An 18,496-nucleotide genomic window follows, 5' to 3' on the forward strand; every position below is an offset into this window, starting at 1 on the left:
CACATCTTCTTTATCCATTCATCCGATGATGGACACTTAGGTTGTTTCCATCTCCGGGCTATTGTAAATAGAGCTGCAATGAGCATTTTGGTACATGACTCTTTTTGAATTATGGTTTTCTCAGGGTATATGCCCAGTAGTGAGATTGCTGGGTCATATGGTAGTTCTATTTGTAGTTTTTTAAGGAACCTCCATACTGTTCTCCATAGTGGCTGTACCAATTCACATTCCCACCAGCAGTGCAAGAGTGTTCCCTTTTCTCCACACCCTCTCTAGCATGTATTGTTTGTAGATTTTTTGATGTTGGCCATTCTGACTGGTGTGAGATGATATCTCATTGTAGTTTTGATTTGCATTTCTCTAATGATTAATGATGTTGAGCATTCTTTCATGTGTCTGTTGACAAGCTGTATATCTTCTTTGGAGAAATGTCTATTTAGGTCTTCTGCCCATTTTTGGATTGGGTTGTTTGTTTTTTTGTTATTGAGCTGTATGAGCTGCTTATAAATTTTGGAGATTAATCCTTTGTCAGTTGCTTCATTTGCAAATATTTTCTCCCATTCTGAGGATTATCTTTTGCTCTTGTTTATGGTTTCCTTTGCTGTGCAAAAGCTTTCAAGTTTCATTAGGTCCCATTTGTTTATTTTTATTTCCATTTCTCTAGGAGGTGGGTCAAAAAGAATCTTGCTGTGATTTATGTCATAGAGTGTCCCGCCTATGTTTTCCTCTAAGAGTTTGATAGTTTCTGGCCTTACATTTAGGTCTTTAATCCATTTTGAGCTTATTTTTGTGTATGGTGTTAGGGAGTGATCTAATCTCATACTTTTACATGTACCTGTCCAGTTTTCCCAGCACCACTTATTGAAGAGGCTGTCCTTTCTCCACTGTACATTCCTGCCACCTTTATCAAAGATAAGGTGACCATATGTGCATGGGTTTATCTCTGGGCTTTCTATCCTGTTCCATTGATCTATCTTTCTGTTTTTGTGCCAGTACCATACTGTCTTGATTACTGTAGCTTTGTAGTATAGTCTGAAGTCAGGAAGCCTGATTCCTCCAGCTCCGTTTTTCGTTCTCAACATTGCTTTGGCTATTCGGGGTCTTTTGTGTTTCCATACAAATTGTGAAATTTTTTGTTCTAGTTCTGTGAAAAATGCCATTGGTAGTTTGATAGGGATTGCTTGAATCTGTAGATTGCTTTGGGTAGTAGAGTCATTTTCACAATGTTGATTCTTCCAATCCAAGAACGTGGTATACCTCTCCATCTATTTGTATCATCTTTAATTTCTTTCATCAGTGTCTTATAATTTTCTGCATACAGGTCTTTTGTCTCCTTAGGTAGGTTTATTCCTAGATATTTTATTCTTTTTGTTGCAATGGTAAATGGGAGTGTTTTCTTGATTTCACTTTCAGATTTTTCATCATTAGTGTATAGGAATGCCAGAGATTTCTGTGCATTAATTTTGTATCCTGCTACTTTACCAAATTCATCGGTATTTGTTTTTCTCTTTCTGACTTACTTCACTCTGTATGACAGACTCGGCAGGTGGATTCTTAACCACTGCGCCAACAGGGAAGCCCCTGCATGACGTTGTTGATGATCACTATTAATTGTTGTTATTTACACTTAATATCTCATCTACTTCTCACAAGAAACCAAGACTCAAAGAGTGCTGTGATCTGAATGTTTGTGTCCCCTCAAAATTCTTGTGTTGAAATCCTAACCCCCAAGGTGATGGTATTAGCAAGTGGGTCGTTTGGGCAGTGATTAGATCATGAGGCTGGGGCCCTCATGAATGGGAATCATGCCCTTATAAAAGAGGCCTCAGAGAGCACCCTCACCCTTTCCACCATGTGAGGACACAGCAAGAAGGTGCCATCTATCAACCAGAAAGCAAGCCTTCACTAGAACCCAACCATGTAGGCATCTCGATCTTGGACTTTCAGCCTCCAGAACTTTGAGAAATAAATTTCTGTTGTTTATAAGCCACTTAATCTGGACTTTGTTATAGCAGCCCTAACAGACTAAGACAAAGAAGTTAAGTAGTTTTGCCCAAGGTCACACAGCTAGGAAGTGGCATAGCTAGGAATTAAACCCAGGATGTCTGACTCCAAAGTTCAAGTATTTAAGAGGTTCATACGTTAATGCCTGGGTGTGTTTGCATTTTCTAAGGATGCTATCCAAAGAAATGAATTTCTAATGGTCAAATTTTCACAGAGTTATTTTTGGGGAGGTTGTACTGAGCCAGCTTAAACATACCACATACCAACTCAAATATAACACATTATCTCTAGCTATGTCTGTATGATGCTCAGTTTTCCTGGAGTTCTGTAACTGCTCCCCCTCTATCTAAATTCTATTTGTTCCTGTGGGCTTAGCTCAAATTCCACCCAGGAAGTTTGCCTGGAGTTCATGAGTCCCTGCTCTCGTCCTCACCCCGCTGCTTGTATTCTTGTCTTACACCCCTGCATAGCTTCTAGACTGGTATTCCCAAGGAGGTTGTGGCATACATCATGGCTCAGGCATGTTTTATTTTCATGGCACCTAGCACAAGGCTAGGTACCCAACAGGTTTTCAGTAGCTATATATTTATTAGACTTTTTTTTTTAATGGAAATAATAGGTTGGACCCAGGACAGGCCAGTTAATGAACAAATAATTTTAATAAAAATTAAGAATGTGGTTCATAGCACTCAGACCCTTTTGGTGAGTTTGTAATTTCTCTGTATCATCTCAGATGCCATTATTTTAGTCTTAGTTTCTCTCCTTTCTTCAGAGAGCTGTGCTTGTTTTGTAGAATAAAAGATAAACCTGTTTTGCATAGATTTCACACCTAATAAGTCATTTTTATTCACTAACACCTTCCACTGAAAGAGATTTAAGATCTTTGCCAAAATTAGCCTTCAGACGTCATAGTGCTAGACGAAGGAGGATTAGAAGTAGCCTACCATCAATTTCAGAACCGGAAGGGTCCTTATAATTCATCGTGTCCCATCTCCTCATTTTACCAATGAGGATATTGAGACCCAGAGAGGAAGGGACCTGCTGGAGGTGACACAGTTTATTCATTTATTCACCCAGTTATTTATTCAGTTAGGAAATATTTATTAAATTCCTACTATGTGTCTTGTGTGGTGCTGGATGGTGGGGGGAGGTTCTCACATGGAAGGGGGTGACCTGAGGCTGGGACCTGGGCCACTGTTTTGGGGGAGTAAGCACTTACAAGAGATGCCACCGTTTAACTACATCCCATCCCCACCCCCAAGTTCTGAGTCTCACAGCCCTGCTTTCACACTGCTTCTTCTAACATCTTTTAATCAAAATCTTAACTGTCATTACAACATACTACCTTAAGTATCGTTGATAAGACACCACTCCTGGAAAACACGTGCCTCCCCTTCCACCCCTCCACTAGCGGGCAGTCCTCGGGGAGAGGGACAAAGCACGAGGCAAGTACAATACGGCACAGGGGCTCTGGAAGCACGGGGATGGCACCTACCCCTGTGTGGGAGCTCAGGAAAGGCCAGCTGTAGGAGAGGCATCAGCTGAGACCCGAGGTTGGGTACCAGCTAGAAGATGAAAAAGGGTGAGGAAAGGAGGGAGGAGTGTTTCCGGCAGAGGACACTGCTTCTGTAAAGGTTCCGAAGTGAAATAGGTACAACTGGAGCCTAGAGCCAGAAGGTGGAAGAGTGAGCAATGGTTTACTTCCTTTCCCTGAACAGCCGCCATTTTGTAAGTCAAGGAAATAAAGCCAGAGAGCAGGTTAATTCAATCCTGGGTCACAGTGTGTTTCTCCAACTTTGGCCTTTTCACTGCAGAAAACTACATCTCTTAGACTAAGTTGGGAGGGTTGTCGTGTGCCACAAATAAGACCCTGCACAGACAAATAAATATTTAAAAAAAACATTGGCTACTTAACAGATGTGATTCCAAGACTTAATGAAAATTGTCCCATTCCAGGTAGCAGAGGTGTATTGTAATTGGGGCCTTCTAGAAATAATGCCTTAGCCTAAAGGGATAAATAATATAGTGGGTTTCTAGAACAATGGCAGATTGGCAGGGGAGTCACTGGGGGGCAGGTGGATCTTTTGGTTGTCCCATCACTCTAAATGATATTTAATTCCGTTTATTTTTGAGGGAGGCAAATCACTTAATTCAAAATAATGGAACATTTTTATCCTTTGATTTTCCATGAAGAGCATTAAAATATGTATTAATTATCACCAAAGGATTAAAACCATAGTCATATGGCATAACATAAAGAATATATTAATAAACGATCAAATTTAGCCATGGTATAAGAATGAATTACTATTCCATTCTTTGATGCTAATGTATGTCCAGTATGGAGTCTTACTAGCTTCCTTCATTGCCAATCTAAAGACCATATGGTACAGCATAGTTTTCATAGACCTTAATTCTAGAAGGGAAGAAGGAAGAGTGGGAGAGGGAACTTAAACAGAAATAGGTACGAAATGAAGCATGTTTCATGGGTAAGATCTCTTCATTCTGGCTGGGGCCACAGCTCTCCAAGCATCCCCCATAACCAATTTCTCATTGCCCTCCATTTCCTTGGAGATTGCAAGAGTGTTTCAGGAATGTTCACTAGGCCTAATGATAGGCAGCTCAATCTTGTATCCATAAGGCTTGACCTCAGCTGTGAGCCCCAAATTCCACAGTTCCACAAGAAACACCCACCTCACATCAGACCTGCATTGACCATCTACAGTCCCCTCCTGGACTTTGCACCAGGAGGACGTGGCAAATTCTTATGTTACCAAATGCTTTAAAGGACACATACCAGTTCACCATGCAGCAGTAACATACTATTTTCTCACTTGTAAACCCCAAGATTCTTGGGGTTCGTTTTAAAACCAACTCACAAACGGTCCGTCTGTGTGTGTGTGTGTGTGTGTGTGTGTGTGTGTGTGTGTGTGTGTCTAGTGTTTGAGAAAACATTGAGAAGAAAACACTTTGTGTGTAGTTGTCATTGTATGGTAACGATCACAAGGAAAGGTATTTGCCTCTGATTTTTCTTTTTTCTAGAATTATGATCAAGTTCACTGTGCCTTTTGGGACCTTGAGAATAACAGTAAGTATTTTTCTTAGCAAGCTTTGGCCTTGGTTCTCAATGAGACTTTGCCCCTGACCCTCAATGAGACTTTGCCCCTGCTATCTGGCAGTTACATGGGAGCGAGTTGTACTGAAGTTACTGTCTTATCAGACCCTACAGGGGACTCTGAATGACCAAGATACAAATATGGGTTTCATATCTAATTAGGGCATGGGAGTTTTTGTAAAACTTTCTTTTTGAGAAGAAACTTATTTTGGAGATCAGGAAAAAAAAATCACATAACTCAGCAAGCTGGAAGAAACAAAGTTGCAAGACCCAGTACAGAGCAGTCCTGAGCTGTTTGAAGAAAGTTAAGGGATGAAGATCTGGCTCTCTTTATCTGTCTTTCCCATTAGACTTGCCACATTTTTCCTTCTTCTCTTCTACATTGACTGTGTGACCTTGGGCGGTCCATTTACTCTCTAGGGGCTTCAATCTTTTTATTTTTTCACCAAGGGGATAAGACTTTCTAGTTGGTCTCGAAGGGTCCTTCCTGCTTGGCTGGGTATGAGTCTTTGGGGACCATAAGAGAAGGGGTCGTGGAAATAATGCCATTTGCAGCAACATGGATGGACCTAGAGGTTGTCACACTGAGTGAGGTAAGTCAGACAGAGAAAGACAAATACCATATAATATCGCTTATATGTGGACTCTAAAAAAAATGGTACAAATGAACTTATTTACAAAACAGAAATAGAGTCACGGATGTGAAAAATTGGATTTTTTACATGGTTACCCGGAGGGAAAGGGAGGAGGAATAAATTGGGAGACTGGGATTGACATATACACACCACTATATATAAAATAGATAACCAACAAGGACCTACTGTATAGCAAAGGGAACTCTACTCAATAGTTTGTAATAACCTATATGGGCAAAGAATCTAAAAAAAGTGGTTATATGTATATGTATAACTGATTCACTTTGCTGTACAGCAGAAACTAACACAATGTTGTAAATCAACTATACTCCAATAAAAATTTTTTTAAAAAGAGAGAAGGGGTCGTGGAAGGGGATTGCTGAATGGGCTCCTCTTAAGCTTGTCATTGCCATTGGAATCTCCAGGGATATAGCCAAATCTCAGAGAATTCCACACGGAAGCAATGGCCCCTGGAATGCCAGGAGTGGCCCTGGGACCAGTCCTTCCACCTGTGGAAGCTCTGCCTGGGACTTTTCCTTTTTTTAGTATCCTCGGAGTTCTGGGGGAAAAAGGGGGAAATTCTCTTCCCATTCGACTCCCTGGCGTGTGGAATACTACTGCTTTCCTATAACAGAGATAGCGCTGTCCTTTTCTGGTCCCCTCCAAGTCGCCCAGGATAAGATTTCCGTAAAATGGTAGGCTTTGTTCCCCACAGCCTCCGTAAGTTGATCTGTGTGTTCATAATGCCTCTTGCTGGGCTCCTCCCAGGTCATCTTTGGCCCCTACTCCTCTGTCCATGGATCCAGAACTTCTGGGATCTATTGTCATTATCCTGGATGGACAAATTTTGACCACACTTAGATGCCTGCCCTAGGATAACCCCTCTGGTCTAGTACTACTCTGGAGGTTTTACCCTAAACCTGGTCTAGTACACAAGCTCTACAGGTTCTTGAGTTATGTGGGTTAGTTCTAGAACCCTGAATATGCTTAGGAGTGAGAAACTAGGCAGGTGGCAAATAGACCAGAGGCTTTAATTGGCCCTGAGGAGTTCCAGACCATCATCTGGCTTAAATGCAAAGCACTTGAGACCATTTGAATTCTGGGTTGAGCTGGCTGTTTCAGATGTCTATTCCAGTCCCACCAAGGAGGCCCACGTGTCAGCCTATATTCCATAGCTCATGCCCTTCAAAACGTTCTAGACCTACCTGTTTCCCCTTTGTGCTCCTTGAAAACCCAGTCCTTACTCTGTCATTCCAGCATGGTGGTAGAACTGTTGTTCATCATTAGAGTCTGTCCTAATCTGTAGAAGAATGGGAAAAGTGAGAACCAAAGAAGTTATGCCATTTATGAAGTTCCCCGCAAGTCACTTTTGCCTATTAGACTTAATTTAATTTCAGTGTTCAATTATACGGCTATCCTGCTGTCTTAAATGATACTAATTATAGCACACTTCGGAAAGGTACATATAATGAAAAGTTAAACATTTCTGAGAAAAGCAAAATTGCTTTGAAATTCCCTTCTGTCGCTTGCAGAGGGGCAAGGTGGACGGAATTCGTCAGGCTGTAAAGTAAAGGAAGCAAACCTAAATCACACAATCTGTCAGTGTGACCATCTCACCCATTTTGGAGTCTTAATGGTGAGTTGTCTCTCAGTCACTCCTTGATAGAATTTTGACAACTTTTTATTAGATTACAGACCAGAAATATATGTGTGAACTAAGTTGTGGAAAAGTTCCACGCAAGTGGAAAAACAGCCCCCTACCTTGTTCATTCAAAGTAGAGCAAATCGAAACAAATATTTATTTTTCTCCTTATAAAATTAATGCCTGTGGGCTTCCCTGGTGGCGCGGTGGTTGAGAGTCCGCCTGCCGATGCAGGGGACACGGGTTCGTGCCCCGGTCCGGGAAGATCCCACGTGCCGCGGAGCGGCTGGGCCCGTGAGCCATGGCCGCTGAGCCTGCGCGTCTGGAGCCTGTGCTCCGCAACGGGAGAGGCCACAATGGTGACAGGCCTGCGTATCGCAAAATAAATAAATAAATAAATAAATAATAACTTATAAAAATAAATAAATAAATAAATAAAATAAAATTAATGCCTGCTTGTCAAAATTCAAACATTCCAGAAAAGGTCCCTATAATCCCCCTCCCAAGAGATCACCACCTTTAACACCTTTATGTATATTCCTTCAGGTTCTTTTCCTGTGTGTATATTAATATATGTTTTTGTTTTATAAAAATAGGGTCGAATTATTCATACTGTTTTTACCACTTGCTTTTCACCTAACAATATATATTGGACAGCTTTCAGGCAAATACATGTCCATCTACTGAATTTTTTAAAAATACATTTATAGTATTCCACTGTGTGGATTTAACACAATGAATTTAACTAATCCCCTATAGGTAGGCATTTGAGTTGTTACTGTTTTTCTCCGTTATGAACAATGCTGTAATACGCATTTTTATTTGTCTTCTAATATTGGTGTAAGCATTTCTGTAGAATAAATGGATGGAAGTAGAATTGCTTCCAATTAAAATATTAAATTGTAATAGATATTGTCTATTTGCACTGTAGGGAAGTGCATATTTTTTTGGTGCTCGTGGTACTTAACCAAACAAGAGTTATCTGATCAATTCGCATATCCAGGCTTAGAGCCTCGGAGTCATCGTTAACCTTTCTATCTCCTTCGTTTCCTATGGTCCTCCCTAACATCAGGACTTGATGCGTTTTCCTTCAGAATGGCTCTCAAATGTGTTTCCTTCTTCTCTATCCACCCTTGAGTACTTTGTTAGTTCTCCTAAATTACTTTATTGTACATAGTATATACTAGTATCTGAATGTGTTGTGTATGAGTTGTTTCTTCTACTAATGGTAAACTCCTTGAGGGCTGAGAGTCTGTTTTATATTTTTCTTTCTTTTTACCATATCTATTCAACAAATAAGAGGTGCTCCACTGATAATTATTGAACTTTAAGAATTTTGTTTACTCCCCTGCAAATTGGTTAGAACATTATGGCATGAGTCAAAAGACCAGGGCCCACAGTCCAGCTCTGTCACTAACTATCTATGTGATCTTGGTCGGGTTATTTCACTTGTTTGGACCTTACATTTGTCTTCTGAAATGTGAAAGATTGGAATAGACCAGGGTTTCTTAACCTCAGCACTATTGCTCTTCTGGGACAAATAATTCTTTGTCGTGGGTGCCGTTTTGTGCATTCTAGGATGTTTAGCAGCATTCCTGGTCTCTACCCACTAGATGCCAGTAGCACCCTCTCTAGCTGTGACAACCAAAAATGTCTCCAGACGTTGCTACATGTCCCTGGGCAGGGGCAAAATTGTGTCCAGTTGAGAACTACCAAAGTAGACCAGCACTTCTTAACCTTTTATGAGTCACGAAGCTCCATTACCATCTGATGAAAGCTATGGACTGTCTTCCCAGTACGATGCATACCATTCAAATTATTTTGCATACCATTTCAGGTCTTTTATGGTCCTCAGGTTAAGAAATTACTGGTTTATGTGATCTCTAAGGTCCACTTTGTCACTTAATTTTATGAAAATTATTTAAGGTCTAAGGGAAAGGAACATTTTTTGATGTTCTGTGCAGTGTTTTGGGACGCTCAGTGCAGATAATAATTCACTTTGTATCCCAAATTCACATCTATTAGTTTGGTTATATTTGAAGTGTGGAACATGTTAATGACAATAAAACCAAGGACTAAATGTTCTTCCAGTACTGTTGATGGCTCTCCATGCCCTATACACAGTAAGTTGCACTAGGCATACTCAACCAACAATATACAGTGTTATCATATATCCATGTACATACTCTGGTTTTATAAGAGCTTTAACAGAGATGCTGTATATCCTGGGAACCTCCTGTTAGTGAGCACTGGAAGTGTTTTACCATAAACTTGCCCTGGCAAGTGTATAAAATACAACACATTGCATTCCCTAGGATTTATCCAGGTCTGCAGTGGATGCAGTGAATGAACGGATATTAGTGCTTATAACATACATCGGATGTGGCGTCTCCTCCATTTTCCTGGGAGTTGCAATAGTGACATACACAGCTTTTCAGTAAGTTGGTAGAGTCTTACTCTAAATTTAATTTGGTTTGATGGATGCTATTGGCATTGTGACCTTGTTAATTTCATGTTAGTTTCACAAAAAGTTTCTTATCACAATAGGGAGAGGCCAGATCCATTAGATTATGAAGTGGGCAGGTTAAAAACAAAACAAAACAACCAAGGCTTCTCTGAAAAAGAAAAAAGATTGTAATTAAATTTTAAGAAAGCAAGAGCTGGGGTAGGGAGGGTGGGAGGGAGATGCAAGAGGGAGGAGATATGGGGATATATGTATATGTATAGCTGATTTACTTTGTTATAAAGCAGAAACTAACACACCATTGTAAAGCAATTATACTCCAATAAAGATGTTTAAAAAAATCTAATGAATCAGAATTACTCAAATAAATAAATTAGTAAATAAATAAAAAAGCAAGAGGGTTGAGGTAGGAGAAGGTTTCTCTAACAGGATACAAAAACACTAACCATAAAAGAAAAAGTTGACAAATCAGACTTCATTAAAATTAAGAACTTCTTTTCATCAAAAGATACCATGAAAGTAGTGAAAAGGCAAACCACAGATTGGGAGAAGATATTCACAATGCATATATCTGACGAAGGATTTGTATGCAGAATATATAAAAACTACAGAGCAAAAGGCAAAAGAAAGACAATACAGTTAAAAATGGGCAAAAGAGGGCTTCCCTGGTGGCGCAGTGGTTGAGAGTCCGCCTGCCGATGCAGGGGACATGGGTTCGTGCCCCGGTCCGGGAAGATCCCACATGCCGCGGAGCGGCTGGGCCCGTGAGCCATGGCCGCTGAGCCTGCGTGTCCAGAGCAACGGGAGAGGCCACAACAGTGAGAGGCCCGTGTACCGCAAAAAAAAAAAAAAAAAAAATGGGCAAAAGACTTGAACAAGCACCTCACAAAAGAAGATATCCACGTCTAGTCCTAACCTCTACCCAAATGGCTAACAAGCGTACGACAAGGTTCTCAAAATCATTACTCATCAGAAAAATGCTAATCAAAACCACAATTATACTTTTATGCCCCCACCAGAATGGCTAAAATTAAAAATACTGAAAATAGCAAGGGTCAACAAGGATATGGAAAACTACAAATGGCACAGACACTTTGGAAAATTCTTTGGCGGTACTTACTAAAGATAAATATCCATCAGCTGTTGACCCAGAAATTTCACTGTTAGGGAGAGATGATTGTATATGTCCACGGAAAGATATATACAAGAATATTCACAGCAGCTTCACTTATAGTGGCCCAAAATTGGAAACAACCCCAATGTACATTAACAGTTGACTAGTTGAATAACTTGTAGTATATTCATAAAATAGAATGCTTCACAGCAGTAAAAATGAATAAACTACCATTGGCCCTTGAACAACATGGGTTTGTTGTTCAAACAAACTGTGAGAGTTCTCTTACATGCAGATTTTTTCAATAGTGAATACTATGGGGACTGCATGATTCTGGGCTGGTTGAATCCGAGGATACAGAACCGAGGATAAGGAGGAGGGACAACTACAAGTTATAAGCGGATTTTCGACTGCTCGGAGGGTCAGTGCCCCTAACTCCCAAGGTTCAACTATACTTCTACATGATATAATGTAATATCTAAATCTCATAGACAGAGAGTTGAGCAAAGGAAGCAAGAAAAAGAAGAGAACGTGCTGTATGGTTCCATTTATTTGAAGTTTCAAGTAGAGGCAAAACTAAACCTATGTGGATAGAAGTTAACTATTGGTTACCTCTAGTGGAGGGTATTGAATGGGAGAAGGAATGAAGGAGCCTTCTGAGACGCCGAAAATACTCTACCTCTTGATCTGTGTGGGGGTTCCACGGGTGTATTCATTTGTAAAGATTCAGTGAGTTGCATTCTTAGGACTTGTGTACTTACCCCAATTTAAAAAACCCATGTACACACAAAATGAAAATTGCAAAATTTAAATCAATAGACATATAATAGAAATGAAAAAGAATCAAAGGGAAAGATTTTTTTTTTAATTCGGAAAATACAGGATCAGTTTTCACAAGTACAACTGTGATCACTTAGTGAAACTTAAGGTCGTATTTCCATGATGCTAAATATCTGGATCTTTGGAAATACCCAATTAGCTACTTGAAATGGTTTCCATAAGTCATCCTGCTATTTGGTCATATGTAGATCCAGCCTTGAGTCTGCTGAAGGAGTGGTGGGAGAACTGTAGTATCCAGGAAACTCTTTCCTTCCTTCTCTTCAAAAGAGAAAAAGAAACAGAAAAAAGGGGACTGCTTAGCTGACAGAGGCTATTATAATTCCTGTCAGTGAAGGTCACCATGTTTAGAATACTTTGACTCTACCTGGAAAGAGAGTGGGGGACTCGAAAATTTAGTACATATAAGATAATATGAATAATTTAATTTTAATAGGCAGTTCTTTTATTCTTTCACTTATTATGCAGATAAAACATGGCGATGCTTAATCAAAAACAGAGACCCTACCTAACATTGTGCCTTTTCCTTTAGCAAACTTCGAAAAGATCATCCTTCCAAAATCCTGATCAACCTGTGCACAGCACTACTGATGCTAAACCTGGTATTTCTGGTCAATTCCCGGTCATCATCATTTCAGAAATCGGGCCTTTGTATCACAGCCGCTGTGGCACTTCATTACTTCCTGCTCGTTTCTTTGACTTGGATGGGTCTGGAGGCAGTCCACATGTATTTTGCTCTAGTCAAAGTCTTCAACATATACATTCCCAATTATATCCTTAAATTTTGTCTGTTTGGTTGGGGTAAGTATACCTGCCACGGTCCTTGATGTCTTTGTTTCAAGCCTGTGTCTGTCTAATTCTAGCTCCATTAGACAAATTATTTGGGACCAAATGCTGTTATTATCATAGGTAAGGAGTTAAGGATTGCTTCACTGGTGTTTGGGTGGGCATTTCTTTTTCTGTATGTATTGCTCTATAAATTCAACTTTTAACCTCTATGGTGAGGAATCGGTCCACACATATTTACTGAGCACCTGCTTGTGTGCTGTGCTAAATGCTGGATCTACAGTAGTGAACCTGTCAGCTTTTATCCTCCCCTTTACTCAAGTTACAATCCCAGCAAATACACACGGATACAACAGCCAACACTGAGGTAGCGCTCCATGTGCCTGACGCGGTTTGAAGTGTCTCGTTTAGTCTAACTGTCTCATACTCATTTAATCTTCCCGATACCTCTCTGGGAAAGGTTTCATCATTGTTCCCATTTAAGAGATGAGAATGCTGAGGCACAAAGAGATTAGGTAATTTGCCAGAGTTTACACAGCTAGTAAGTGGCAGAACTGGGATTTGAACCAGGGGGTCTGTCTCCATAGTTTGGACTTTGACCTCTAGGATCCAGTCATATTGTTTAAGGGCCAGGGAAAAGACTTGCAAGATGTGAGAGGGTGCTGGCTCAGACATGCCCCCATTCACACCACGCCTCATGACTGTCACCGTTCTGCTGCCCTATAGAAGAAGCCAGGTAGGAACTCAGCATGAACAGTTCCTGACTTAAATGTCATTTCATTGGTTGGCTTTCCTGCATTCCTAACTGACATGGACAACTCAGCCCTTCCCCACCCCTTGCCTATTCAAACCGGCTTTGAGGTTCAGAAAATGTGTTGGATCCATAAGGGATGTGTATTAAGTGAGATGCGTAGGATACCTGGGAAGATAGATTTTATCCTCCACTGCCTTGGTGAAGACAGTAGCTTTGCAATTAGCTACTCATCCTTTTAATGAGTTCATTAACGTAGTACATGCTTTCTTTGGATACACGGTTAGTGCTATTAGCCACGGTAATGTGGGGAGCAGAGACGGGCAAATGCTAAACAAAGCATGATCTAAGAAATGGTTTGAGTATAGTTTGGAACCCGTCAGAAATACAAAGCCCAAAGCAGTCAGAACACTCCCTTTTGTGCCTGGCAACCCTCACCTCGAGTCAACTGGAAGACTGAAAAATGTTGTGGAAGAGGCTTCATGAATAACCCAGAAGGTGGATAACCCACATCTGGCTAACTGTGCAGGGGCTGGGAATAGCACTCATTCCCCCGGCATCACTCATTCTCGGCTTCCTCGTCCGACCCTTCTTCCTTCACCTGCTCCTTCGTGTTGGTATTCCCCAGGGCTGGCTTCTCATCTCCTTGATCTGCACATTCCACACACACTTTCTGGGGTGCAGCGGGGAGGCAGGCAAGGCTAAGGCTTGGTAATTGGAGGCAGGAAAAACTTGAGGAGTGTCAAGTACACACCCAAGCCAAGGCCAAGCCATGGTGAAGGCCTGACCGGCTCAACCAGTAAAGATACAATGAGCCGCTTTCAGACTCAGTCGATGACTTATGTAGACGGTGAAAAGACAAGTAGCTAAAGCTGCCAGCTCCCAGGTCCTTTCTCCCCACACTACAAAGAATGACACCCAAACCAGAGAGAGCAGATGGCTGCCACACGAGTCGCAGGATTCCCTGCTGCTGACGAGCCAGCTCTCAGGTGAAGCTCTGTGGTTTCTACCGTGCAGCTCTGTTCTGAGGGCGCGGGGTGCAAAGCCCCACCCTGCCTCAGAGCCCGGGAGGCGATGAGAAGCTGCATCATGACAGCCTTCTGGGGAGAAGAGTAGGAGACGGCCTCGGAGCCCCTCCTCACAGGCCTGCCTCGTCTTCTCGAATTCGTGGAGGATCACAAGGCATTCCACCCAAACTCAGATCAGTCGTGGTACAAGCCTTTGCCTGCTTGGTCTCTGGATCCCTGCAAGGTCGGCCAGGGAGCCACTGCAGAGCTGGCCCGCTACAGGGAGTCTCAGAGCATTTAAATATTAGACAGATGCAATCAACTGTTAGGAAAATAAATATTAGTCTCTGTTTGTGTTTGAAGTTCTGTCTTCCTAATGCCGAAACAACCTGTTGAAAAGGTTTCATTCCTTTATTTAAATCCCTGTCGAAGGCAGTAGATATATTTGTCCACATTTTTTAATAGCAAGTAGGCATCTTTTTTGGTTTAATTAGCAAAGTGTTAACACAGCTTGGGGACTGTCTCACGACTTTCTTCCTAAATGCGAGACCTCCCTCCATCCCTCCCTTCCGGCCCCAAACTAGTATTGTTTTCATCTGTGTCGTGCTGGGCCCTGTGCTAGGTGTGCCACACACAGAGCAGAAGGGACTGTCCTGTCAATCACAGGATAGGACGATGGAGGATTTCTTAAGATGCTTGGCACTCTGGGGTTTGAAACAGCTTTGGAAAGTATCTTACAAAACCCCTAAAATGTGTGCAGGTGTTATGCTCTTAATTTAGGAGAAATACATTGTGAAAAAGAAAGAAGTCTTTTAAGTTTTGCAAATGTACAGGTAATTGGATTTTTAAACCCTGTGTCTATACTCATGTCACGTTTGACCACTTTGACTGAACTGATTGCTTTATTATACTTGGGCTGAATTGACTGATCGTTAACTGGTCGATCTAGTCAAAATGTCAAACTAGTAATGAGCGTGGAAACGGCTTCCCTGTCAGAAAAGCACTGAAGGCTGCAGCTGATTGCCTTTGCCCTTCCTCCAAGGTGGCCTAGACAAAAAGAGACCGGGAACTAAGGGGCAGTGTTGAAAGAGAGACAAATTGGCAGCCGATCCTCCGAGAAGAAACGCTTTATGCGAACTTGCATTCCCATGAACTAGATGTGCCAAGTTGATTTTTGGCACTTGTGCTATTTTTAATAACCAGTGGGTGCTGTACTGAAGCCATTGGCATGCTGTTTAGTTTAGCAGATTAGAGAACTCCTAGAAATGTTTAACCTGGAAGAATTCACAAACATTTTGCAAACAATGGTATTTTGATGCCCACACATCTGTGGCTCATTTAAAGTGTCTTAATGTATCAGTGCCAACACTCATTGATCGGGAGCCCTCCCGCTTCCTAATGGGATGCCTTTGGCTTGCTTTCTCGCTCTAGGAATCCCAGCGATTGTGGTGGTGATTATACTCGGTATGAAAAAAGATCTGTATGGGACTCTGGGCTCAATGACTCCATTGTAAGTACCAGCATGTCTGCTTCTCCAGTGGTAACGCTCTTGGCCATCAGGGTATGGTGAGGTGCTCCCTGGCCTGAGGCTTGGTCTTGACACTGGCTTCAGGGAGGAAATTGGTCTCAGCCTTTTTACCCTAACAAAGTCATGCGTGCACTGATACAATGGTTAGGTGTCTGCGCTCAGTATGACCTTGGTCAATCAACTTACTTTACCTCTTCCTTCCATTTCCTCCTCTGGGAAACGGGGATAATAATGTTTGCTCTCAGCGTTGGGTGCAGATTAAAATGACACCATGTATATAAAGTGCTCAGTATGTGGCCTGTTCCATCGGTGATACATATCTGGTAGCGATTATTAATTAATGAATAGTTTATTTATCTATTTAATTTTTTGACTGGTAAAGAGCTCTCAAATTTATTAAATGGGACTATAATAATGATGTAAATACAATGCAAGAAAACATAATAAATAAAAGAAATCAACATTATAGACATCCGGCTGCTATCATGATTAGAAAGCTTGCAGAACCTAGGAGTTGGAGCGGCCACTATAACGAAATACTGAAACGGGTTGGAAAACGTTTCTGTATTTCAACGACAAAGGTCTCCCCTGAAGAAGACTCCACCACTTTCCTCTGTAAATTGGCTCAGCTTTGTCGTCCTGTGGTTGTACTTTTCTTTCTTGCTTTTTCTTTGCTCTTTTTGATATATAAAGCCCATCTCTTTGGTTCTCTCAACCACAGGTGCCAGAGAGTAGCTATTCAAGTCGCTTTACCTCTCCAGAACCTTCTTTTACAGGCCTGTAGATAGTTACCATGCAGTCCTTCAGACTGCACAACCTCGCTACACTTTGGATTGTTTTTTACTTACCCGTATCCATTCTCTGTACTGTAGCCTCTCAAGTTCTTTTTCACTATAGAGTTCCTCTCCCACTGGACTGGAATCAAATGCACAAGGTCTTGCCCTCCAAACTTCTTCGTCTTTCATATTGAGATGACAGTTTCCAGAGGGTCAAAATTATATTGCCCCTGCCAGCAGATGCCTTGTAATTATAATTGCTCCTTATCCTTTCTCTTTCTCCCTTTTCTCTTCCCTTCCTTTTCATCTTCTCCTCCATCCTCCCTCCTTGCTTGTTTTGTGACTTAAAGGGTCCCCAGTGTGTATCTAATGGTGATTCTTCTTCAAAGATCAAAAGCAAAAGCAAAACCAGAACAAAACCAACTCCACTCCCGCTGAAAAAGCCCTTTCATGTGTGAATTGGTTAGTAAGAGGCAGACTGCTCTAAGAGCTTTTAAAAAATAATTATATTTTGAAGAAGTAATACATGCACACGGTAGAAAATTCAAACGTACAAAAGGGTAGAGGATGAAAAGTGAAGTCCACTCCCAACACCAAGCTTCCCAGTTTCCGTCCCTTGATGCAACTTTTATTGCCAACAATCGAATTTGTGGAGATATTCTCTTGTACACTTTGTCACCCAAATAGTAGATATACACTGCTTCGTACTTAACAGTATGTCTTGGAGATGATTCTCTAACCAAATATATAGCGCTGCCTTTTTAAAAGAGTTTTCTATAGCCTCTTTTAAGGCTGAAGATGATATTCAGGGAAATTAAGTTTTTCTGGGTTTTTTTTTTTTTTGACCACGAAGTTGAATGTCTTTATTGTGATAAGCCACAGACATTTTGCAATGAATGCCCAATTCATTGCACTTCAGGTTGGCTAATAAGCATGTGCAGGAACGCAGCAGCAATATTTATTAAATCTAAAATCTTTTTGAAAATTTATTTAAAAAAATATTTATTTATTTATTTTGGCTGTGCTGGGTCTTACTTGCAGCACGCGGGAATCTTTAGTTCCAGCATGTGGACTTCTTAGATGCAGCACGCATGCGGGATCTAGTTCCCCGACCAGGGCTCAAACCGGGGCCCCCTGCATTGGGAGCGTGGAGTCTTACCCACTGGACCGCCAGGGAAGTCCCGACAATTTATTTTATTGAGGTAAAGTTGATTTACAGTGTTGTGTTAATTTCTGGTGTATGGCAAAGTGATTCAGTTATACATATGTATAATAGTTTGCATTCGCTAATCCCAGACTCCCAATCCATCCCTCCCCCATCCCCCATCCCCCTTGGCAAGCACAAATCTGGGGAACCCTAAGTATTAGATTCTATTAGGGAAATTAAATGCTTTACCCCTACTCCCTTGAGACCCACACAAACACACACAAACTCACATACAGATGAAAGTATCCACACCAACGTGAACAATATGACCACAGGGGATATTCCTAGCTCTGGAAAAGAGGTCTCAGCTAAGTTGACACACAGTTAAATTAGTGAAGCTTGTCTATGTTCAAAAATCACAGGTAATGCATGTAGTAATTGGAAATGTTATGAGATGAAGTATCTGTTCCTATAAATCACTGCATAATTCTTCTTTAATAGAAACTGTAAAGCCGTGAATCAATCCAGTGACCAGTGTTGCCTTTTGGAATTCAAACCTGTAGCTGTGGTGCGGGGTTGAAAATAAACATCACGTTTGAAAGCAATACAGTTAGAGCTGTCTTCTTTTTGTTGAATTTTCATTAACTCTGATGATCTCATCGCTATTTGATATAGCAGTCCAAAAAGCCA

General features: G+C 41.2%; 1 protein-coding gene across 1 annotated transcript in view; it reads left to right on the plus strand.

Moving 5' to 3' along the window:
- The window catches only part of ADGRG4 (adhesion G protein-coupled receptor G4), a 98,485-nt gene that overhangs the window by 34,015 nt on the left and 45,974 nt on the right, over positions 1 to 18,496 (plus strand). The window contains 6 exon segments of the mRNA XM_032618987.1: positions 3,416 to 3,562; positions 5,047 to 5,092; positions 7,287 to 7,390; positions 9,712 to 9,833; positions 12,344 to 12,612; positions 15,787 to 15,865. Of these exon segments, the coding sequence (XP_032474878.1) occupies positions 3,416 to 3,562; positions 5,047 to 5,092; positions 7,287 to 7,390; positions 9,712 to 9,833; positions 12,344 to 12,612; positions 15,787 to 15,865 (767 nt within the window).

The sequence above is a fragment of the Phocoena sinus genome, chromosome X (assembly GCF_008692025.1).
Source record: "Phocoena sinus isolate mPhoSin1 chromosome X, mPhoSin1.pri, whole genome shotgun sequence".
NCBI classification, from domain to species: Eukaryota; Metazoa; Chordata; class Mammalia; order Artiodactyla; family Phocoenidae; genus Phocoena; species Phocoena sinus.